This window comes from Patagioenas fasciata, chromosome 2, assembly GCF_037038585.1.
Source record: "Patagioenas fasciata isolate bPatFas1 chromosome 2, bPatFas1.hap1, whole genome shotgun sequence".
NCBI lineage: Eukaryota > Metazoa > Chordata > Aves > Columbiformes > Columbidae > Patagioenas > Patagioenas fasciata.
The window spans coordinates 111,522,513-111,548,280 of NC_092521.1; the positions used below are offsets into that span (position 1 = coordinate 111,522,513).

Here is a 25,768-nt window from a genome sequence, read left to right on the forward strand (position 1 = left end):
CTTGCTGCTAGTCTCCTGTGAAAACTTTGCCAGCCTTGACTCTGAATTTTGTCTGTTCATAGGATAGGGATGATTTACCTGCCTTCCTCAGCGAAATGCTGTAAGGACTCTGACTCACAGTTTAAAACATCATGAGGTTAAAAAAAAAAAATCTGCAGAGAGGAGTTTACAAACCATGTGATAAACCACCAAGAAGAGGAAGAACTTGAAAGAATTTTGTTTGTGTGTATGTGTACATTTTTGCTCAGTTTATCATAATTACTGCTCAATTAATTTTGTCGTTTTCCCAGAGTCACTTACACTCTTACTGATAATCTCTTGCATTCTGCTGCCAGTTGTGTTTCCAGAGACTTGCAGTTAGTATAACTAGTAGGTGATTGATGGTGTGCTATAATCTTGGGTTGATTCCTTATTTATATTTCAAATGATTAAAAAAAGCTGCTTGTATTTGAAGGGCTGAAATCCAAGCACGGTTTGCTGCAAGTCAGAAATCCCCATGAGCAAGGGGAGCCACAGAAGCAGGGGCTTGCAGCATAGCAGGGAATACAAGGGGAGTCAGCAGGAAGATCATAGCAAAATTTAACCCTTCATCTTTTTTTTTTTTTTAATTGTGTGCTGAACTCCCACACAGAGATTTGACAGATACAGCCGGCTTATTGACTTGGCAGTCTCGCACTAATTGACTGCCGGTTTAGACACCGGAGCCTCCAACCAGTTGTTAAACTCTGAGTAGGCAGGTCGGGAACATGCCAGCCAGAGCTTTTGGGGGAGGAGAAAGCTGCTGGGTGCGTGCCTCTCGCATTCTGCTCCCCGCGCTGGGAGATGTGTGAAGTTGGGTGTGCGTGCTGTCACAGGCAGAGATCCAAGGGCAGCTGAGAGCGAGCTCGAGCGCTCGGCTTCCACGGGGGAAGAGAACAGCGGCTACTGCTTGAACGTATAAGCTGGCAGGATCATGACAGAGCCAAGCAGCCGAAAGGAAGGATTTAAAAAATGCCGGAGTGCTACTTTCAGCATCGATGGCTACAGCTTTACAATTGGTGAGCCTGATTTAATTCCTCCTCTTTCCCTCACTGCCTCTCTACTCTTCCTTTCCTCTCTTTCTTTACAGCTCCAGTAAGTACAGGTAAAAGACAGATGTTGACAACTGCTTCTTGTCAGCATATGCCTTTAAGATGTAAGGATGCCCTGCAACTCTTGTTTGGCTTTGTTTTCCATTCTGCCTTGTCTGTTATCTTCTGCTCAAGAAACTTGCCTTTGATACACAGCTGCTCTAAATCCTTTCGCTGGGATCTGGCATGAGTTCACTGAGATGTTTGCAGAACTTCTGTTTTGGAACCTTTATCTCAGGAAAGCCTGGGCTTCAGAATTGGAGGTTTCCAAGTTGCTAGCTGTGTTTCCTTCCGACGAGCCCAGAAAACAACCCTTGGGAGACTTCGCTTTGTTTCCAGTATTGCTTTGTTCACTTAGCAAGTGTTTCCAAACTCCGTAACCTTTTGCTATTTCTCAGTTTGTGTAAAAATGTATTTATGTAACAGTTCTTGTTGCCTCTCAAACACAAAAAGCAAAATTGCTGGAGCCGGGAAAGATGTGAGGGGAGATTAGGAATTTTAAAGCTGGTTCTTGTAGCTGTTTGAAAAGTGCAGTTTATTGTTTGTGTTCACTGTCTTAGGGAACAAGTGAGGCTTCTCAAAGCGACAGGTGTCTGTGTGTTTTTCCAGGAGACTTGTGCGAAAGTTAAAATCTGATGATTCCCTGAGCAGGCTGCTCTGCTAAAACTGCATATCTCACTAAGCTACATTATATAAATCCCTATAGATCTTGGAAACAAGGCAAGCTTAGATCCCATTTTAATTTTTAGTTGAAATACAAGTTAAAATACATGTAATAATCAGTGCGAATTCCCGTTGAATACCTTTAAGATGACAGAGATTCTACTTCCTTGCAGTTGTGAAATCACGAAACTGTTTTTTCCTGATTTATACCACTGTAATTGGGTCACAATTTCATCTAATAATGATGGATGTAAGCTTTTTATTGGTGTGGGAGGAGGTGCATGTTTATCTATTCCTCTGCTTTATGGAAAACTTGTTTTGCAGTCATTAACATCCTGCCAGTGTTAAACTTGATGAAAAAAATTGAAGATGGGAAGGCTATGTTTCATTAAAATATCTTCATATAGTCATCTGTTAATGTGCATGTAGCATTTTAAAGGTGAAACTGCCAGGAAAATGTTACTTTTCTAATTTCATTCTCTAGCGGGCAGGTGGTAGTCCCTCCACAGGTTAAGTTGTAGCATGCTCACTTTTGAACCCCTTATCTTAATCTTTTCCCCTCTCAGCATCACTGCTAATAGTTTTATTTCATCAGTTTGTGTCAGTCTGGAGGACAAACATTCCCTTTTTGAGCCTGGACAGGAGAGAACATTCCCTGAAGACACTGAGCATTTATGACTGTGCCTAATTATTTTGTTTGTTGATGAACAAACCAAGAGGATTGCTGTGTGTGTTGCTCTCCTGTCTTTATTTGCTACTCATGTTCACCAAACAACTAGACCAAATTTTGGATCAAATGACTCAGGTTTAGAATTGCAGCTTTTTCTGCTTCATAAGACAGTTGTTGCATAGGAGTTTCTGCGCTATTTTCTTCTATTTGGTGCACACAACCAGCGTATTGATTCTGTGAACTGTGCATTATATAACATTTATTTTTATATCTGGGTAAATGTGCATTGGATTGACTCACATAGCCGTGAAAACTTTGTAAACATGCTGTGTAGTATTACGAACACTGTGTGGTAGACAGACCTGAATTGGTTCATGTATTAGTTAATCCTTATGCTGAAGACAATTAACATATTCAGAAGACCCCACAGCAACTTTAGAGTGTCAGAGATGGGCCTTAAATTTATTTTTTCCATCAGATGAGACCTCTATCACAGAATCACAGCATGATTTGGGTTGGAAGGGACCTCTGGAGATCATCTAGTCCAACCCACCTGCTAAAGCAGGTTCACCTAAAGCAGATCACACAGGAATGAGTCCAGGTGGGTTTTGAATGTCTCCAGAGAAGGAGACTCCACAACCTCTCTGGGCAGCCTGTTCCAGTGCTCTGTCACCCTCAAAGTAAAGAAGTTTCTCCTCATATTCAAAAAGAACCTCCTGTGCTGCAGTCTGTGGCCATTGCCCCTCATCCTATCACCAGGCACCACTGAAAAAAGTCTGGTCCCATCCTCTTGACACGCACCCTTCAGATATTTATAAGCATTGATAAGAGCCCCTCTCAGCCTTCTCTTCTCCAGGCTGAACAGACCAAGCTCTTTCAGTCTTTCCTCATAAGAAAGATGCTCCAGACCTCTAATCATCATTGTAGCCCACCGCTGGACTCCCTTCAGTAGTTCCTTATCCTTCTTAAACTGGGAAGCCCAGAACTGGACGCAGTACACCAGATACGGCCTCACCAGGGCAGAGAAGAGGGGGAGGAGAACCTCCCTCAACCTGCTGATCACAGTTTTCTTAATGCACCCCAGGATACTGTTGGCTTTCTTGGCCACAAGGGCACATCGTTGACTCATGGTCAACCTGTTGTCAACCAGAACTCCCAGGTCCTTCTCTGCAATGCTGCTTTCCAGCAGGTCAACCCCTAACCTGTACTGGTGCCTGGGGTTATTCCTCCCCAGGTACAGGACCCTACCCTTGTTGAACTTCATCATGTTCTTCTCTGCCTCCAGCCTGTCCAGATTATTCTGAATGGCAGCACAGCCTTCTGATGTGTCAGCCCCTCCTCCCAGTTTGGTATCATCAGCAAACTTGCTGAGGGAGCACTCAGTCTCTACATCCAGGTCATTGATGAACAACTTGAACAGGACTGGACCTAATACTGACCCCCAGGAACCCCACAAACTACAGGCCTCCAAACAGAATTTGCACTGTTAATCACAACCCTCTGAGCTCCGCTGTTCAGCCGGTTCTTGATCCATCTCACCATGCACTCACCCAGCCCCCACTTCCTGAGCTTGCCTATGAGGATGTGTGAGAGATGGTGTCAGAAGCCTTGCTGAAGTCAAGGTAGACAATGTCCACTGTTCTCCCCTTGTCTACCCAGCCAGTCATACCATAACAGAAGACTCTCAGGTTGGCCAAACATGATTTTCACTTGGAGAATCTGTGTTGATTACTCCTGATAGCCTTCTTTTCTTCCACATGCTTGGAGATGACATCCAGAAGGAGTTGTTCCATCACCTTTCCAGGGTTGGAGGTGAGGCTGACTGACCTGTTGTTTCCTGGGTCATCCTCCTTTCCCTTTTTAAAGACTGGAGTGATGTTGACTTTCTTCCAGTCCTTAGGCATCTCTCCTGCTCTCCAAGACCTTTCAAAGATGATGGAGAGCAGCTTATCAATAACATCTGCCAGGTCTCTCAGCACTCATGGGTGCATCCCATCAGGGCCCATGTCCAGTTTGCTGAAACGATTTCTAACCTGTTTCTCCTCAGTCAAGGGAAAGTCTTCCCTTTTCCAGTCTTTCTCTGTTACCTCCATGGTCTGGAATACCTGAGGGCCAGTTTTAGCAGTAAAGATGGAAGTGAAGAGGGCATTCGGTAAGTCTGTCTTCTCTGTATCATCTGTCACCACGCGCCCTCCTCATTCAGCAGTGGACCTACATTTTCCTTAACCTTCCTTTTGCTGCTGATATACGTGAAGAAGCCCTTGTTGTTATCTTTGACATCCCTGGTCAGATTTAATTCCAGGTGGAGCTTTGTCTTCCTCACAGCATCCCTGATGACACTAAGCTGGGAGGAGTGGCTGACACGCCAGAAGGCTGTGCTGCCATCCAGCGGGACCTGGACAGGCTGGAGAGTTGGGCGGGGGATAACCTGATGGAATTTAAGAAGGGAAAGTGTAGAGTCCTGCATCTGGGCAGGAACAACCCCAGGTTCCAGTATAGGTTGGGGAATGACCTATTAGAGAGCAGTGTAGGGGAAAGGGACCTGGGGGTTCTGGTGGACAACAGGATGGCCATGAGCCAGCACTGTGCCCTTGTGACCAGGAAGGCTAATGGCATCCTTGGGTGTATTACAAGGGGGGTGGTCAGTAGGTCGAGAGAGGTCCTCCTTCCCCTCTACTCCACCCTGGTGAGACCCCATCTGGAATATTGTGTCCAGTTCTGGGCCCCTCAGTTCAAGAAGGACAGGGAACTGCTGGAGAGGGTCCAGCGTAGGGCAACAAAGGTGGTTAAGGGAGTGGAGCACCTCCCTTATGAAGAAAGGCTGAGGGAGCTGGGGCTCTTTAGTTTGGAGGAGACTGAGGGGTGACCTTATTAATGTTTATAAATATATAAAGGGTGAGTGCCACGAGGATGGAGTCAGGCTCTTCTCAGTGGCAAACAATGATAGGACAAGGGGCAATGGGATCAAGCTGGAACACAAGAGGTTCCACTTAAATTTGAGAAAGAACTTCTTCTCAGTGAGGGTAACAGAGCACTGGAACAGGCTACCCAGGGAGGTTGTGGAGTCTCCTTCCCTGGAAACATTCAAAGCCCGCCTGGACACATTCCTGTGCGACCTCACCTAGGCGTTCCTGCTCCAGCAGGGGGATTGGACTAGATGATCTTTTGAGGTCCCTTCCAATCCCAAACATACTGTGATACTGTGATACCCGAACTGCCTCCTTAAATTCCTCCCAGACAGTGTGTCCCTTTTTCCACATTACATAAACATTGTTCTTCCACCTGAGTTTTGACAGGAACTCCTTATTCATCCATGCTGGCCTCGTACTCTCTTTGCTCGATTTTTTACTCATAGGGATGTGTCAGTCTTGAACTTGAAGGAAGTGATGTTTGAATATTGGCCAGCTCTCTTGGATCCCCCTACCTTCTAGAGCCCTAACCCAGGGGATTCTTCCAAGCAGGACCTTGAAGAGGCCAAAGTTCACCCTGCTGAAGTCCATGACTGTAATCTTATTTATTGGCCTGCTTCTTCCTATACGTAGGTATCTAGTTTCAGGTACTGCAAATGTTCAAGAAGTTCTTGGCAAATACTGAGCTGCTTCATCTGCTATTGAATTGTCAGCAGGGAGAGAAGGCTGATAATCGTGAGGAACACAGTTATATCAAGATGACACAAAATTATTCCCATTTGTGTGCAAAAAAGAAAAATTGCATTGATTCACCCCTATTCTGACTGCTAAATAAGGGTGATCTTCACAGTGTTTTGAAAATAATCACTTATGATGAGACTTAATGAAAATTTTTATGAAAGGCCTGGGCCTTATGTCACTCATGGAAGTGTGCGGGCATGGAGGAACGCTCCTGCAAGAAGAGCTCCTTCCTGATGGCTTGCAGTTAGGTAGCCTTGTGTCTCTGGAGATGGTCAGTGCAACCTAGAGCAGCTTCTCAACTGCTCTAATTTTCACTTTGGTTGCTTACAGCACTGGTGGTGGGACAGGAGAGCTGTGGGAATGCAGCACTTTGAAAGGACTTCACAGATCCTTTTAGAAGAATCTGGTCTGCTGTACCAGAAAGGGAAATACTCAATAGATTTCTTCTGTACAAAGACACAAGGTAGTCACCAATCTGTTTCCTCCAGACACCACCTTTTCAACAGAGACCCCAAGGAGAACTGAGGCGTGCTGCCCTGTGCCCACTCAGGATTTCTGTGTGGTTTTGGATGTTCTGCTTTTATGGCCTTTTTGCACTGATGACATGATGTAAAGGGTCTGTAGTGGTGCCACAGAGCAAGTCATTTAGTGGGAACATTGAAGACAGGAATTGTGCAATTTAGCATGGTCTGTGACAGCAAATTTCAGAGTCCATGAAGTTTTTGTATATACAAGTTGTTGTATTTAAGCTCTTGTTTAACTTTGGCTACATTTTCCTCCACTAAAAGTAAAACATAAGAGAATGGCAGCTGGCAGTTTCAAGGAAAAGGAATTAAGAATTAAGGCTTTTTTTTTTTTTTGTCCTGCACCTTGTCTTATCACTCCTGTACAAACAAAATACCATTATATCAGAATGCCAGTGTGTTACTTACTGACTTTGCTGCTGTAATTGACTCTCTAAAGGTGCAAGACAGAGAAACATCCACTGTCTTTAAACCTGGGAAAATGGTAAACACGAGCATTAACAAGAGGATATTTTCTTTCTGCATTTATCACCTTCCTGTGACTAAGAGCTAACTTCATTAAAGCTCCCACTCTCTGCTTCTCATATCCAGAAGCGCCTGGCAACACTGTTTTGTCCTGTCCGACCTGTCTAATAAATCTATTTTTATAGGCTTGAATGAACTGAAGTGATGGGGAGTTCTGTTGTAACTCAGGTGTTACTGGAGAGGAAGGATGTCGCCCTGAAACACAGTCAAGCTCACAGCAGTTGCTTCTAAGTCATGCAGGAAAGTTTCTTTAGGAGGATGCTGTCTCTGTTTTGCATGCAAAAGCTCTACCTCCAGTTATTACAGAAGACCTGAGTTTTTGCTTTTGGGCCCTATTTAGAAGCAATTATTTAAAAATGTGGTTTTCTTAATGTTGCTGGAGTTTCTCGTGTTGCAGTTCACTACTTGAAACCCATTTCAGCATCACTTTCAAGGCTGCAGGTAGAACAGCCAAAGTGGTTCTTGCTGGTTGCTCTGACAAATTACTTTTGAAACACCTTCTGTGTTTTGGTCAAAGAAGATGTTGCTTGAGGAGGTGTGTGCTGTGTTGGTCTGAGCTAGGGTGGGGAAGCATGGAAATGAGCTAAATATTGAACTTGGCTTTATTAGGATAAGGAAAAATACCTTCAGCTCTGTGTCACATGCTTAAGTTTTAACAGAAAATCCACAGCAGTATTTTCTTTATTCTCTCTTGAAAGGTTATCCATTAGTAGTGGAATAGACAGGAGTGGGGTCTTAAAATTATTCTGGAAAGAAACCAGAGAAATAAGCAGGTTTGGTGGTGAGTTATTGTTAATGCTGTGTTTTGGCCAGGGAATCGTATGCATTGTAGTAATTGAGTTAACTGCTTTGTTCTTGTGTATTGATTTTCAGTCTTATTGGAGTGTGTCATTCATCTGAGGGCAACAGCACCTTTGCAGCCCTCATAAGAGGCACGTTTCAGCATCAGACACCCATGGGCCCATAGGCAGCACATTTTCATGGAGATTTACTTCAAATCTGCCCTTCATTGCTTGTAACAAAAAAATGTCATTCTGACTGAAAGCACACTGTAATTATAAGGTGCTGACAAACCTCTTGGTGATTCTGTGTGTGCGTCACTCACAGCCCTCCTTCAAAGGAGATCTGTGAGAAATGTCGGTCCCTGGTGGGGTCATTCTGCTTTCGTGGGGAGGGAGGGAGGTATCTCTGCCTGAACATGAACAGTGTCCCTGGCAAAAAAAGGTGAAGGAAGAATGCATAGCCACCAGTCCTCCTGTGGATTATAGCCTCTCCTGGTCTTTGTACCTAATCTTTAATTTTCTTTGTTATGACATAATACAAAAGATTTAAAAAGCAACAAGGAAACCCCTGAAACTTTGCGGGGTGTGTGTGTGTATGGTTTTTTTTTTTTCTCCTCCCTGTCTCCTCATAAACCTTATTGAAAGGATATTTTCTTAATAAGAGCTGATAGGAAGCACTGATGATTTCTGTGTAAACAGTGGAACGCTGCCATCTGAAATCTAGGAAATGGGAAATCTAAGTTTTTTAACATAATACAAATACTAAGATTGCAATAGGATGTGAGATTTTTGTAAATGTAATTTAAGGACTTCTGATGTAGTTATAATAGACTATAAAGAATTTAAATCTCTTCCAACACAGTCCTACCCCCAACAAATTCACCTAAAGGAAGCAAATAGATTGTGAAATAAAGCTCTAAAGTTATGAGAGCCTTTTTCTGCTCCCTCCATTACAAAATTGTGTTTTAGCTTTAAACCAGTCTAATCTCTGTCTGCTGTGCCTGAAAATGCCCCTGAAAGGAGTCAGTGTAGTTGGCCTGCCTGTGGGTGAGAGACCCACCTGGCCCTTTGCGAGGGGTGGATGGTCTCTGCCACAGTGATGAGCAGTAGGAATTCCTGCGGTTGATACTTTATCTGTAGCTGCTTCTATAAAGGGGTGGAAATGGTGATTTCTGTGGCATCTGCAGGGTCTTGATATTGCCTTAACATCTTTGATGTTGCAGGGGTGGACTGCTGTAAGCTAAGTAAAATTATCTTTGACAAGACTGCAGTGGTAGTTCTTGCGTGGCAAAAAGCCTGGCAATGTTTTCATGGAGCTCTGCCCATTTGCCTCCGTGGATGGTCTACCTTATCGCTGCTACCTGCTGTTCACAACTGTGCTCTGCTGACTGGATCTTGGCATCCAGAAACAGAGCAATTGGGGCTGTCCCTTTCTCTGTCAGGGTTGTTTTGGGTGAGAGGTTCCCATGTGGGGTTGCACGCCACGTTCATCAAGCAGCTCACAAAGGATCAGATTCAGATTGCAGATCCCTGTGGCAGGGTCACACCAGATGTGCTGTTTTCTTTCCCCCTCTTGATTTTATTTCTCAGGGAAGCTGTGAACAACAGTAAAACCTTTGCAGTGTGTTTTGATGTGACTGAATGGGCATCCTGTTCTCTGCAGCTGAGTTCCATACGTGGGAAAATAACCTCCAGAGCCCTGGGTGAGGAGAGATGTTAATATAATAGATAAAACCATTGTCATCACTGTCAGAAAGTATTCCTTTAATTACTTCACATCTTTTAAACTTTTTTAAGATTGGGAAATTACATTATGTCCAGGTCTTGGTGCTCAGTCACCTCTGAATCTAGCTTCAGAACTAATGTCACCAAATTGTCGAAACTCATCAATGTGTTGGGAATAAGAGCCGCTACTGGGAGGTAGCTCTGAAAACTGGACTTGTGGAGTAACAGAGCCTCCAAGATAAGGTACAAATAGGGCAGAAGGTGGAGACACCTGGTTAGAGATGGGGACTCCTGTTCCCTTTGTGCCAGATCCCAGACCTACTGTGCTGTTTGTCCCCCTGATCATCTTCTGAGGGGGAAGGAAGCACAGTCAGTCCTCTTCTGGAGACAAGAAGTTATTGTTGTTCCCTACTCAGGAGAGGCCTCATCTTACCATGCTGAGAAATAGCATTGCATCTGTTCTTGTTTTCTCTCTGGTCTTTGGCCAGCTACTGCTCTTAATGTCTTCTGAATTGATGCAGTGAGATTAATTACAGAATTCAGATTTTCTGAAATGCCCAGAGTTCAAAAGACATAAACAGGCATGAGCTCTTCTGTGCCTTTTGAGCTCAGTTTTAGGCAGGCAGGCAGACAGCCAGGCCTGTTTTTGAGCAGGCAGGCTCTGACCAGGATCAGCCCTCCCTCATTCGCAGCCCTAGTCAGCTCTCTCTCCCATGTTGAAAGGCAGAGGTCTGCATCCTGCTCCTTGTACTGCTGCTGTGAGGACCAGAGTCTAGGAGCTTTCAAACCTAATTGCCTGTGGGGATTTGCATTTCTGCTGCAGATATTCTATTTTAAACCCTTTTGCTGCACTGATTGGTCTATTTTCCTGATGTAATGTAAACACAAGCTCATTTTTCCAAGTTCTGTAGCTCTGCATGAGTAAGAAAGAAAAAGGCTCCTGGACGTATCCTGCATTCGTTTGTAAACCAGTGCAAATCAAGTCAAGAGGCAGGATCCTGGCCCATGGTAAATCTGCATCACTCCACTGCAGCTGGGAGAACTGTGATGATTTAAATAAGCAAAACATCTGTCTTGGACAGCCTTTTTCCAGTAGAAGCAAATGCTGCTGTAGGTTAGAGAAGGAGCTGCCACTACATACAAGGAAGGTAAATCACAGCTTTTCTATACCTCGCTTCCAAGGCTTCATCAAGGTTATGCTGATATAATTTTCCTTCTTGCCTGGTGACAGAGCTTGTATCTAATGATCCTGCTGAAACTCAATCCCAAATTTTGAATAGCTACAGGCTTGAAATTTTCAGGCCTGGGAACTTAACCCTCGTGATTACATCAATAGCCTCGTGCTGCGGCTGTGTGCAAAGTTGGAAGTGTGGTGTGGGGAAAGTTGTAGTATAATTACTGAACAGATGCACTTAATGAGGTCTCTACTGGCTTCCCAGCTGGCGAGTCGAGCCATGCGCTGCGACAATGTGACAGGAGTCGCTCAGGTCGTTGTGTGACATCATATCTTCCCCCTTGTTGTCAGAGCATCTGCAATCAGCCCCCTGAAAATTTCCCTCAGGAAGGCTGCAAACATCATCTCTCTCCTTTAAAAGGCAGCGCATGATGTTTAGTCTCTTGCTGCTGCTACAGCACTATGCTACCTCTTATTTCTGTTGATTTAGTGCCTTTCTCCTCCTTCCTCACAGTGATGCAGAGTGATGCAACCTGTCAAGTGGTGTGTTATTGGGAAAGGGGAGAGGGCTGACAAATTGCTCAGCCAGTACCACTTGATTCAGTTTAAACTCCAAGCGTCTCGTCTACATTCAGTAGATTTACAACCAGTTTGTACTCATTGGAGCTGAGGCTAAGGAACATTTGGTTCAGATTGTGTATCTGTTCTCATCTAGTATTGACAATGAATGACTATTGGGAATGAAAGTCTTCCGAAATAAAATTTTACTCGTTTCTTCCCTGCATACATGGGTAGTTGAAGTCCTTGCAGTTCCCCCATGTGGCATGCCAATTGCTTTCTATGGACTCACTGTTTTGCTTTTTGTTTTTCCTTTCCATTTCTCCATCTTGTCTTCTTGAACTGTGGTAATGGATCTAAACCCTAAAATTCCTGCTAGTGTTTTCCTCTTTATGCTTTATCCTCTTGCCTCTTATTTTGTGCTTAATGAATGCTAGTGTGATTTAGTTTGAATCATGTAAACCTTTTTTTTTTTTTTTTTTTTTTTATTGCTAGTTCAAGTAGTGCAAGTTATTAAACCACTCTGGAAGGAGGCTTGAAGGAAAAATTATGTTAACTTTCTCTTAAACTACTTACAGCAAAATGTTCCTCTGCTCAGAATATTGAGTTTGAGGTTTGTGTTTGTTGTTGATGTTGTTTTGATTTTGTTTTTAATTATCCCTATAGATAAAGATGAATGATTTACACATACCAGGCAGAAACCCTTAAGAAAGCCTAAAAGGATAATTTCAACCAGGCCGTGATTCTGCTGTTGGATGTGTACATGAAACCTCACTGAAGTCGCAGGATTTTCAAACAAGTTTTTCTCAGTTAGGAGAATAAGCTGAGGACCTCTGTTGCACAGTGATAAAAGTGTGCTCCATGATTAAATGAGACCAACTGATATTTTTATCGAATACCAAGTGGATACAAAGGCAATTGTCATGCTCTAGGAAGTGAGCAAAGAGTTAAAATGCATGGAGGAAGAGGAGAGTCTGAAATTTATAGGTGCTACTGTCAGCTATGCTCAAAATACAAAGTGTTGTTTTCTTCTCCCATTAAAACTGGCGTTTTGCAGGATGGGATGTTTTATAGACTGCTGTGTGCAATGTGAATAGCAGAATACTAAGCCCACTTAGTTTATACGGATTTCCTCCCTCATTCTTGGAGCTCTGATTATTACCAGACATGTATACTGTTAATTATCACTACTTCACTTTAAATGTACTCTGAAAATGGGATCTTTAGGGGGTTCAGGCTTCTTTGTTTACCCTTATTTGGTGGCACTGTACTACATTCTATTAGTCTACAGGAGGGAGATGGGTCTTTTCTCCCAAGTGCTGGTCCTTGATTTAAAGACAATCTATGCCCTTTCTGCCCTGAATGTTGTCATAATTCAGAATTACAGATCTTGCAGACTAAACTATGTTCTCACTTTTATGCAACCCTGGTAACTCGAAACATAATTTGGCTTGCAGTGGGTATTATTTTTCTTAGAAGTGCCATATGAGCAAATCTAAGACATCTCTGGCAAAGCTGCGGTTTTTTTTTTCCTTGACAAAATCTGGAATATTAAAATAGAACTTGATAATCAAAACTGATTTCAATCTGAGTCATAGAGAGGGGGATCTATATTTTATAGTCTATGTACTGTATATGTGATGCATAGTAGAAAAATGGTGAATGTGTTTATAACTGTTACAGAGCATGAGGGACCATAGTAGATTCTACTGCTGCTTCTAGGAACATACATAATTTTTCTGCATTAGTTTACGGAATCTTGTTTCTTGGTTTCTCAAATAACAAAAGCAGTGGGATTTTCTGGAGCCCCAGCTGTTGGCTAATTCTGCTGTTATGAAAATCAATGGATATCTTTAGAAAGTCCAGAACAGGACACCCTGTGCTGCTTTTGGAATTTCCTTTGCAGTTCAAGAGTTAATTTCTTTCTGGCAGTCTAAACACTTAAATAGAATTCCAGCAGGAAATACTGAAGACCTAAGGACTGCTGCTGTAACCTTAACTTTTAGTTGATTGTCTACTTTTCATAAATTATGCAGTATATATAGATCAACTGATAATGAGCATCTTGTCTCACTTCAAGGCAATGAATTGTGAGATTTCACAAGCATCACTCAGGGTAGATTCGAGCTGAAATTGTTTAATGACATTTGGGTGCATGTGTTTTCAGAAAAAGATTGATTTTTCAATGCTGTGAATTTTTGGTTTTGAGGTGGCTATTAGGGTACTTGTTTCACCTCTTCTCCCTGTTAAATGTCAATACAAATGATTACATGGAATTCTCCTGCCTTAGTGCAAAGCCACAGCATGCTGATGTGTGGTGGTGCTGGAGCATGGCCCACCTGAACAATGATTCTCCCAGAACCTGGTCGAACAGAAGGGGTAGCAGCTCCTCTGTGACTACAATGTGCAGCCCATTTTGCTGTAGCAATTAGACACTGATTGCTGGTAACTTTAATTCATAGAATGATAGAATATTTGGGTTGGAAGGGACCTTCAAAGGTCATCTAGTCCAACCTCCCTGCAATGAGCTGGGACATCTTCAACTAGATCAGGTTGCTCAGAGCCCCGTCCAGCCTGGCCCTGAATGTCTCCAGGGATGGGGCATCTACCACCTTTCTGGGCAACCTGGGCCGGTATTTCACCACCCTCATTGCAAACAATTTCTTTTTTATATCTTGCCTGAATATCCGCTCTATTAGTTAAAAACTAATATCCCTTATCCTGTTGCAACATGCCCTTCTAGAAATTCTTTACCCATCTATGTCATAGGCCCTTTTTAAGTACTGAAAGACTGCAATAAGGTCTCCTCAGAGCCTTCTCTTCTCCAGGCTGAACAACCCTAACTCTCTCTGCCTGTACTTTAAGAAGAGGTGTTCCAGCCCTCTGATCATCTTGGTGGCCTCTTCTGGCCCCTCTCCAGAGGGCTGTAAGGTTGAATCCTTTTCTCTGGGCTGGCCCTGGTGGAGAAGTAACCTCTGGGAGAGACATAGGACAAAGACAAACAGCTGGAGAAACCCTTACAAACCATCACTGTTTAAAATGTCGCCTGGGAGGCATCACAGCAGCCTGGGGAAATTCGTGGATCGATCCTGGCTGTTGCCAAGTGTTGTACACGTTTCACTTGGACAGGCTGAAGCCGTGACTTGAATATGGATCCATGTCAGCTGGTGTTAGACCCTGTAATTAAAACAATGCCTCAACTATCAGTTCAGTCTGCTAACCCGCCACCCAGCATTCCTCCATTCCAAAAGTATCATCAGGTTGTTGTTATTGCAGTTGCTGGGTGGCTTCAGGATATTATTCCTGTCTCTATGGTTAATGCTTAAGGCTGAATTGTTCTTGAGTCAGGGGAAGTCTAAGTACTGAGAATGGTAATTATGGCACTGGATTCACTTGCTGCTGGAAGATGGTTCTGTCAACTTGACAGCATGATCAGAGTAAATTTTCCTTTACAGGAGAATATGTTTATTCTTCAGTGATGTTTGCTGCCTTATGTTCCACTCTAATGCTTCGTATTAATTAGGATTCATTGTGCTATTTAAGTGAAGTGGAATTTTTGAAGTGAAATTCTGCATGACTTGTCATTTACATCTTGATTGTGTTTGCCTACTTGCCCTCTGAAGCAGCAACAATAATTTGAGACTTCTGCTTTATTAACTGTCACTTACAGTAACACTTTATGTGCATAATTATTTTTCTCTAGCTCTGCACTGATACTTAAATGAAACCTCTGGGATGTGTTCCCAGCTGGTTGTGTGTTTACGTGTTGTATTCTGTCACTTGGATTTGATCTCTCTTATGTTGTTTGTGGCAAGCAAGTTTTGTGACCTTTTGGGGAGTTTTAGCTTTGATTATTTCAATGCTTATTAACTGCTAATCTATTCAGATGCTTTGGATAAGCATTCTCAGAGAATGCCTGTGTCTTTAGCTTCCCAAGCCAAGAGGCAAAGGAAATTTGGCTTTAAGCGCTCTGGGAATTGTTGCCTGTAGTGCACTGGTGCTGCTACAAACATCTTTTTGAAGAGGAGGATCTTTCAATGTTGGTGAAATGAGTTTCTATGCTGGAAGGAGGAGTGGGGAGAAAGATTTTAGAATTGAGGTTGTACATCTTTCCTCAGCCCCCATAACCCTCTCCACCCTTCAGCAGCAAGATGCCTAAGCACTGCCACTTTCTGAGACTGCTGCTAACCAAGAGGAGGGGATGGATTTTTTTTTTGGCATTGAGAGTTTTTCTAAGGAACCTGGAGGAAGGAAGAAGGGAGGACAGCACATGCTTTGGGTGCCAAAACCTCTCTTGATGGCTTTGCTAAGACTGATTTGTGTTTGTAAATAATATTATACTGTATCTTATGGGTCTCGAACCCCTAAATCCAAATGTTGCAATCTGGGAAATGCATTGGGAATTTCTGGAAATAAAGGGGCAAATATCCTAGTACTCTTGTAACTGTGAAATAGGCTTCTAGCCAAGCTTGCTACTCTGGACTGAAGCACAGGGAAATCTTTGGACATACAAAAATTGATCTTATGGTATACCATTATTTGTTAATTTCATTCAAAATATTACTTTTCAATTTTAAGATTAGCTTGATGTATTTAGTGGATTTATTGCATCCAGTAAACTGCCTATATAGATGGCATACACTGTGTTGGTCATCATCACTACAAAATACTTACGTGTTCTTGTTTGAAATAAGCTGATTGCTGAAGTCACTGAGCAGCATTCAAGTGGCCAAGACATTTGTGATTGCTATACAAAGTCATATTTGGTACCTTTGGGCACTCAAAAAGGAACAAAGAACAGAATCTTTTGGAATTGTGTGCCATTACCCTCGAATAATATGCCCTGCATTGCCTTTCAGTTTATGTAAGGTCTTTACTTGAATAGATAATTTCATATTTGTTGAACCACTACAAAATGCAGGAGGGATTAGCATTGAAAAATGAAAGCATTGCTTAGTATGGCTGCTGAAGAACAAAATAGCAGCAGTTCCAAAACTTGTTAAAGAAAAATAGCAGCGAGGAGCAGGCAGAATTAAAGAAGGTAAGATTAATGATTTGCTTTACACTTTGTTGTGTCTGGAGAGTCGCATGCCACAATAGTTACACTTAAGGTGTCTAATCTGATAATTTCACACCTCCTTGGAATTCAGGGATCTAAAGTGGGCAACAGTTTCGGGTATTATTCTCTTTTCTCCAATCTTTTGTTGATACAACCTGTGCCATTGTAAGGCATTATTTCATCACTGAAATTTTGAGACATGGATGAACAAAGCAGTAAATGGAAAAGAAACTGGGCTTACAGTTGCAGAAGGTGCGGATAGCCACAGAAGTGTAAGGTTACAGTGATCAGAATGAGGCATGAGGTTTACAAAACATGCAGTTGGATTTCCCCAGTAAAAGACTTTGATTAAAAAAAACCCAAAATGAAACAAAACACCCTGAAAGAGAAAATGGAAAAGTTAGAGATGATACTATTAAATATTCTTAAAAAGATAGCATGTGAGAAAATTCTGCAGAGAAACATGGCAGAACCAAAGCAAATCTGTGAAGGCAGTAACTAGATGGCAAGTATTTTGAGCTCAGTCATACATTTCTATGTGATTAGTCCCATTACAATATATTGGTGTACTTACTACTGCAAGAGCTGCCAAATTAGACTTGTTTGTAATGATAACTTTTAAAATATAAAAGGAACTTTGCTTGAGGAACTCAGTCATACAGCTCTTAAGAGCTATGCCCAATGCATTTATGAATTACTGGTTTTGTGAGTTATGGTTTTGTGGTTGTATTGGGAACTCTGTTCCCAGTACGTTTCGGTGATATGGGCAGATGCTTTCAGTGAGGTATTCACATATTTGTCATGCCTCCTGCCTCTTCCTGGGATACACCTGAGAAAATAAGAGAGCAGTTGTCTCAGAACTACTTGGGAAAATAGAGTCAAACTCCTTTCTCTGCAGCGAATTACTGCTGTAAGACCTTTTAAAAGGAGCATGGGTTTAAACCCTTCTGTGCTGTATCCACAGCATCGCGTGTATTGAGGCAGGAGGTCTTGTGCAGTTGTCAAATAGCCCCTTGAAGGTATGGATGCTTTCTGCTGTGCATTCGTAGGGCCCGCAGATAGCTGCTGATGCAGAGACTGCAGGTGGTTTGTCCCGATGAGCAGACGACCACCTCCTGGCTTCTAAACACAAAGCCCTAAATTACATACCATTTTCAGTCAAAAAAATGAGAGTTTCGTCTCTTGCACAGACTTGGCATTGACTGTAGCCTCCTTGCCCTTGGAGCAGCTGAAGTAGCACTGAATTTAGAAAGAGGTTTATTTTTTTTTTTCCCCTCCTCTCTCCATATAGAATCAAGGATGTACCTTAAAAACCAAGGTGTATGTTGGGAGATGTGGGAGAGATGTAGCACCTATTATCACCCAGTTCAGGCTGTCTGTATGATACCTGCTATGAAGTCATGGTATTACTGATGGAAAAAAATGAATCACTTTTCACAGGAGTTTCATTTAGTAGCTTTCAGAAGAGCAAAACACACACAAGTATTTTTCCTTGGCGTATGTCTTTCCATTTAAAAAGCTATATGTAGCTTCTAAGCTAAGATTGATGTTATATATTATCCAGTGTCAGTGTTTTGCTCAGAGCTGTCACCAAGGGTGCATATTCAAGCACAGTGTAATAAATGCTCTGACGCAGGCCTTTCCTCCTTTTATCACAGGTTGACAGCAACTGAATGTGAGGTTTAGTGAATCTTTTAAATAAATGAGTTTTAAATTTATATAGTATTAGGACAAAACTGCCCTTAGATTGGAAAGACAGCTTTGGGGAAAGAGTATATGCTATACTTGTTACTTTTATGGGTATTGGTAGTTTATGTGAAGTAATAATGGTAACGCTGGCAAATATTCCCAGTGGCATTTTTCACATTAGAAGTGCTTAACGGCTTGGCTGTACTTTCTTCAAAGTGAAGATTTTAAAAATGGGGTTAAAGAAGAGTTTTGTGTTTTGTTTTGTTTTGTTTTGTTTTTAATTTATTATCTTTTTATTTTTAAAATGCACAGCATCTTTGTGTGAGAGAATCTTTTTGCACCATGGGTAGAGACCAGTTGTGGCAAAGCCAACTCTTGAAAAGAGCTGCCTGTGACAGGAAACTGGGAAGCAGTGCTTGGTTTCTATATGCATCAGCAGCTTTGGTTATCCACCTGAATTTCAACAGCTTGAAACAATTATATCAGATGGGATCATGTCACTGGTCTACCTCTGCTCTGAGCTGGTAGAAAGCAGACAAGTGGAAAAGGAAAGAGACACGTGATGGTGCTTGTAACACCTGCGCTGGTGGCTTACAAAGTGGTGCAGCATTACTGTATGGTTGGCTTGCTGTATTGCCTATTAACTAGAATTTTATTTACCAGGATTATCTTTCTTAGCTTTTTGCACACGCTGTTCTGTATTTGTGAGATACCCTTCCTGTCTGTGCCGCCTGGTAGGTGGGCCAGAACAGCGTTCAGTTTTGCTAATTAAAGATTGGACTTGATTTCATGAGTTAGAGGAGACCAAGCCTGCCCTGCTCTTGGCCTGCTCTCCCAAGCACAGGCACACAAGTACAGGGCTATTTTGTATCCTGGGTTGAAGGCTGTGCAGGGTGCTTTATCACTGCAGTGCAGTATTTCTTACGTTGCCACTCAGAATGGAATCCTGAAGTAGGTCTAAATGTCCTTTATATCTGGGGTGAAGGGTTGTGCATGTATTGGTGCCCAAGTACATGGGAAATCATGTGGCATCTCACCAACGTCTGCAAATTCACTGTGAACAAACAAATACAGAAACTCAGAGCATTTCCAGTGTTGAACCACTTTTGCAATATTTCTGGAACCACTCTGCGTGGGCTTGTAACTGGAAGAGAAATTAAAACATTTATTTTCATCCTGTAACTCACAAGCAACATGGTTTCAGTTGGCCTTACTTTAAGCAAGGATTGGACCTCATGACCTCTAGAGGTTGGTCCCAACCAAAGTTGTTCAGTAATTTTAGATGTGAATGAAAAGTTTCTCCAGAGGGAGAGAAGGCAAAAAGAAAATCATACAGTTAAAAACTATTCTTTCAGTTTCTACTTCCTTTCTTATTTTTTACATTTTGTGAAAAGATTTTATTCTTCCATTGAAAATAAGAGCAAAAAGTTCTGCTCATTTCAGTGGGATTTAAGCTGGGATTTGCACAGACATGCATTTACATTGCATTTAGAGAGAAAAGCAGGACATCAGCCTCTTTAGTTTGAAGCTTCTCTTACAGAGGATTTTTGAAAGTATCATGGGCAATGAACAAAGTTTGTGCAGTGTATCTCTTTTTTCCTACCAGTAGCAGAAAGGCTGTGACAAAGGACAGGTGACAATGGGCTGAGTGGTCCACTGTTCACATTCAGCCTCCTGTTCCTCCTGTGCACATAAGAGCAAGAAGGGAGGCTTCTCTGGTAATTAAAACTGATTTGCTGAACAGTTAATGGGAAGCATTTTAATGAAGTCTTTTCAAAAAAAAAAGAGGATGTAATGCTCCTTCTCTCGCATGCAGGATGGGAGAGACTTTCGTGGCTTCCTGTCCATGCAAACCTGCCAGTGTTGGCTGATGAAAAAGCAGCAAAGTGCAGGGCATTTGCAGTCAGAGCTACCACTGATGTACTCATGCTATGAATCCATTCTGCTGTGTGGCACATGCATCTGTCTGGGATTCCTGTGCTTAAAAGAATTAGCAGGTCTGCCTGCCCTTCTGTCAGCATGAAGCTGAAGTGGAGGCATTTTGGGGAAAGAAAGTAATTTCCAAGGCCTCCTTTTAAATATGCCTGTGATTGTGCCACTGTACTTGGTGCTGGTGAGGCCACACCTTGAATCCTGTGTTCAGTTTTGGGCCCCTTGCTTTGGGAAAGACATTGAGGTACTAGAGAGAGTTCAGAAAAGGGCAATGAAGCTGGTGAGGGGTCTGGAGCACAAGTCTTATGAGGAGTGGCTGAGGGAACTGGGGCTGTTCAGCCTGAAGAAAAGGAGGCTGAGGGGAGACCTTATCAGTGTCTACAGCTACCTGAAAGGAGGTTGTAGCATGGTGGGTGTTGGTCTCTTCGCCCAAGTAGCAAGTGATAGGACAAGAGGGAATGGCATCAAATTGCACCACGGGAGGTTTAGATAGGATATCAGGAAACATTTATTCACGGAAAGGGTTGTCAGGCATTGGAACAGGCTGCCCGGGGAAGTGGTGGAGTCACCATCCCTGGAGGTGTTTAAAGGTGTTTAGACGAGGTTCTTAGGGACCTTAGAGTTCAGTTATGGTTGGACTCAATGATCCTGAGGGTCTCTTCTGACCAAAATGATTCTATGATTCTATTTGTGTGAATATACGGAAGCAGAGGAAGGTAAAGGAACTGCGCAGCAACCGTACACAAATTTAGCAGAGGTATAAATGGCCAAAGGTATAAGGCATTAAGTACCTGGGACTTCAGGAATCTTCAAACAGAAGAGAGGGTTACTTGAAAAGCTGTTGTTTACTACTTAGTTGCCTTCTTTGTCTATACTCTTTGCTCCTTGACTTCTTGGATTTTGTGGGGAAAACCTCAGAAGTAACACATAGGGACTGATGAATGGAGCAAATTACAGGTTGGTAAGTAGATGTAAGTGTCCTCCAAGGGAAAGGCAGAAGAAGGTGTGGGCTTCCTGGCATACACTTCCTTGAGTGCTGTCCAGGTGTGTTCTGGGTCACCTCTGGGCCTGGATGATGGTTGATGTCCCTGCCTGGCAGGGAAAGGAAGGAGAGCAGGCGTCAGAGGAACTTCCTCAGGAGCATCACTCACAGCCAGAGGGCTAAACCTGGATCCTCCTGGGATCGCAGACTGAAATAGGAGGGCAAAGGAAATGGTGTGTAATTGGTCCCTATTGAAAACAATGGGATTGTTGCCGTGTAAAACCAAATATTTTGTGAATGAAGCTTCCAGAGACAGCTTGTTTTGGAGTTCCTTTAAAGTAAACTCTCATAGGAGCTGGTAACCAAGCCAGAGCCCAGACCATGTTTATATTCTCTGCTGAGTATGACACATTCATGTGTAGGAAGATATCTGATGGAAACCTGTGTGGACAGAGTGATGATCCCAGGGGTGCATACAGCTTAAAAATTAAAATGGGATGCTGGGAAGTGAAATGGTGCAGAACACAGAAAATAGTGAGTTTGTCTCTTTAGGAAGAAAAATTCAGAAATGTTTATTTCTTCTCCCAGGAATCTCTTGTTTTGTCTGATATAAACTCAGCTGAAATTGGAGGCAATGGATCCTCTTTTCTGTTTGGGTTTTGGAATTTGTCCCAGTGAGAAAAAATGTGGGCAGAGCCTACTGCTGGAAATGCTGGTTTGACCTACAGTTAACTATCTTGGCCATGCTTCCCAATACCGAAAATCTTCTATATGTGGTCCAAGCTACTGACTGTCACGTTTTCAAGGAAAAATAGCACTAATTAGTAAGAACAGTAGCTCAGCATTTATCCACTGTGGTCCTTGTAGCATAGAATTATTTTAGTGACTCCACCTTTAATTATATATGGTTAAAAGAATAAAAGATTTTTCAGCTATGTCAGCCATTTGCCTTATTGCATACTATGTTTGTTAGTTAATAGACTAGGCTGGAATGTTTGGCTTTGTGGACTGCCATCGAAAGCAGTCCAGTCTGTTGAGTATTGCAATTTTTGTATCGTCTGAGGATGAAAGATGATGTATGTCCCAAGACTGAGTCCTAATGTATCTAGAAGAAACAATGTAGAGGAGGATCACAAAAGCCTTCAATGCTCCAAGCTCCCAGGGTGGCCTGTCTGCTCAGTGCAGCTTGAAAATGTGTCAAAAGATGAAAGCACACAGACTCACAGAATGGTTGAGGTTGGAAGACACTTCTGGAGGTCATCCTGTCCCATCCATCTGTTCAAGCAGGGCCACTGAGAGCTGGGTGCACAGGAACATGTTCAGATGGCTTTAAAATATTTCCAGGAATGAAGACTCCACAACCTCCCTGAGCAACGTGCGCCAGCACTTGGTCACCCTCACAGTGAAAAAGTGTTTCCTGATGTTCAGAGGGCATCTCCTGTGTTTCACTGTGTGAACATCACCACTGATCCTGTCGCTGGGCACTACTGAAAAAAGTCTACCTACATCATCTTTGTATGGTCCCTTTGGGTACTTGTACACATTGATGAGATCCCCCTAAGCCTTCTCCAGGCTGATCAGACCCATCTCTCTCAGTCTTTCCTCATAGGAGAGATGCTCCAGAACCTTCATCCTAGTAGTCCTTTGCTGGACTCTTTTCAGTAGTTCCATAGTTCTCTTGTACCGGGGAGCCCAGAACTAGATCCAGCACTGCAGGTCTGGCTGCACCGACACTATATAGATGGAGAAGCATCACCTCCCTCAACCTCCTCTTAATGCAGCCCATTAACCACTTTTGCTGCAAAGGCAGGTTGCTGTCTGATGTTCAAGCACAGCTGGCCTCCTCTTGTCTGTCAGTGAGGCCAGGCCTTGCACTTGGGCATGACACTGCTGTGACTTCTCCCTTTTCTGTGAATATCTGTGCCAGGGAACAACCAGGACCAGGAAGCACAAGAGAGAAACCGTGGCACTGCACAGTGTACTAGTCCACCTCACTCCAAGTATCCCAGCTGGAAAATGTGTTTTCAGGCTGTATTCCAGTGCTGTAGCTCCTCTCCAGCCACACCCACCATGGCATTGGGTTATGCACTGGAAAATGGGGTTGCTGGACAGAAGGTGTGCATGGCTGGGCTATAGATGCTCTTGAGGAAATCAGTCTAATACGTCATGACCTCTTATGTTCTGACTTGCGGCACATGTTGGGCAAACTCCTTTCAGTGGTGCCTAACAATAGGATGAGGGGCAATGGGCACAGACTGAAGCACAGGAGATTCCATCTGAATATGAGGGTGACAGAGCACTGGAACAGGTTGTCCAGGGGGGTTGTGGAGTCTCCTTCTCTGGAGACATTCAAAACCCACCTGAATGCCTTCCTGTGTAACCTTATCTAGGTGTTCCTGCTCTGGCAGGGGGATTGGATATCTGCAGAGGTCCCTTCCAACCGCAACCATTCTGTGATTATCAGAACAGGGGTTTATTACAGGGCAGCTGAGAACAATCTGAGGCAATGAGGAGTAAAAGGCAAATGCAAAGTACTGTGGTTCATGTTGTGGGGTTTTTTTGTTTGTTTTGGTTTGGTTTTTTCTTTCAGTGTTCCTGTCACTACTACAGTAGCCTAAGATACCTTTGCTATGGATACAAAGGCTTTAGTGCTCTCAGTTCTTCAGAAACAACTTGTTTACAGCCTGACTGCACTAAAATCATGAAGAAGTGTGCTGTTACTGATGGCTATTGAAAAAGTACCTCTGTCTTCATAACACATGACATTTGCAAAAATTCCTAATGATGTGGGAGCTGAGGCTCTGCTTTCAGGTGTGACACAAACGCTTAAGGACTTGCATTTCGGTGATCTTTAAAAGTGGGACTTGTGCTCCAAAGCATTACGTGCTTTTTTACCTTAATACTGATGTAGAGTAATGGCTGCATCAATCTCATCTTTCCAGGTAACAGAAGTGTCTGTTTGGCTGGGCGAGGATGCCATTGTGTCACTGTCACTTTAACTACTTGTAGATAAAGCGCTCTGGAGCTACTGCATTTCTCCGATACTAAACAATCATTTGTTTTGCTGCATCGTGCAGTTTTATGACCAAGTTGTTGTTATCAGAGCAGGCAGGTACTTGTGGCTAAGACAGTTTGCTGCCCCGTGGTGGTTATGGACTCAGTTATTTTTAAAGGCAGTTCCTTTGCTGAACAGGAAAATATGAACCTCATCAATACAGGAGGCTGAACTTGTGGCCTGGCACTCCTTTAGCTGTGCACAGCTCAATCATTTTCTTTCTGATTTTTTTTTTTAGAGATTTCTGTATTTCATCCCTGTGTGAAACAGCAGCATACAGCAGCAAGGGAGTAAAGGTACCTGTGAGAAATTTGCAGGAGGCCTCATTTACTAGTATTACATAATTCAGATCCAAAGGGTCGCACCCACAAGAGCTAATTGTCAAACTGTGCTCTACCAATGGGGGAAAAAAAAAAGTTTCCATGGTAACTTTCTAATGAGTCTGCTTGACAACCTTTTCAAGAAGAACTTTTTTCCAGCAGGTTAGACATTTTTGAAGTGAAGCAGATCCTGTGCTGTAGGTATAACTTGATCTTACTTAATAACATGATATTACTGATGGTTTTTACACAGCCCAGGTACTTCAAAGGAGAGAGCCTCAAACACAGTCTGTACAAGCTGCCCATGAAACCAGATCAGGGCAGGATTTCACTTCATTTAAGGCATCCACATCTGAGGTAATCATGTTGGTGTCCTTTATAATCAGTGTAGAGAAATAGATTCTTGTCGGGTGTTGTTCCTCTGACCTGTTGCAGACATCAACCTCAGGCTGAGCTGCATCATGCCCTAGAAGTGCCATTTTCTTTCTGTTGACTATAAAGGGAGGCTGGATGACTGTACTGCGCTTGTCGATATCTAGATCTGAAGAGGTGCCGCCCTCACTCCCCAGATACTTTTGCAATGTAGAGGTCTAGAAAATATGCTTTTAGCAAAAAAAAAAAAAAAAGGTAGAATGAGTAATTATATAGTCTGGAAAAGACAAAATGAGGGACATGCAAGTAACAACTTTCAAATACATAAGCCGTTTGAATAGAATGGGAAAGCGATTGAATGGAACAAAAGGAGTGGGTTAAATGCTTCTAATAATAAGGATAATGAGACACTGATGTTTTACTGAGTACTGATTATCTGGTTTATTTTAGTGGAAGCACTCTACAATTTGTTTCACTTCCCAGAACTCTAGAAGTTCCACCCTTCTCCTTTGAAGAAAGGTACTTATTTGATATACTTTTTTCCTGTTGTCAAGACAACACGTGGTTGTACATCCTCCTTTTGTTTCTCAAGGATGTATTAAAAAAACCACCACCACCACAAAAAAAAAAAAAAACCAAAACAAAACAAAACAAAAAACCAGTTGGTTTTTTTATTATTATTATTATTATTTTTATTATTTTTTTTTTCTCCTTGTAAAAGGATTTTTTGAGCAAGATTTTTATGGTTTTGGGCATGGGGACAGGGTTCCAAAGAGTTTTGGCTGCCAAGGGTGCAAGAAGTGTCATACAGTATTTGAATGGAAATAAGTTCTGAAGGAGATAGTTGAAATATCTGAAAAGTGATTTAAAAAAAATCACATACTTAATATCTACAAACTAAGTACTTTATGGGGCATCAGGGGAGATTTCACATGGTTCAAAACAATCAGCAATGCTGCTTTAAAAAGAATTTAGAAGT

The 25,768-nt window shown here is 42.6% G+C and overlaps 1 protein-coding gene across 6 annotated transcripts in view; it reads left to right on the plus strand.

The window, feature by feature from the left end:
* Positions 1 to 727: 727 nt before the first annotated feature.
* Positions 728 to 25,768, plus strand: part of PDE1C (phosphodiesterase 1C) — a 380,734-nt gene continuing 355,693 nt past the window's right edge. The window contains exon 1 of one of the 6 annotated variants that reach the window (XM_065832649.2): positions 728 to 1,037. In XM_065832649.2, the coding sequence (XP_065688721.1) occupies positions 953 to 1,037 (85 nt within the window). In that variant the 5' untranslated portion in view covers positions 728 to 952. The remainder of the gene's footprint in view (positions 1,038 to 25,768) is intronic. The other 5 variants (XM_065832651.2, XM_065832652.2, XM_071804710.1 and 2 more) reach the window with 5 other exon arrangements.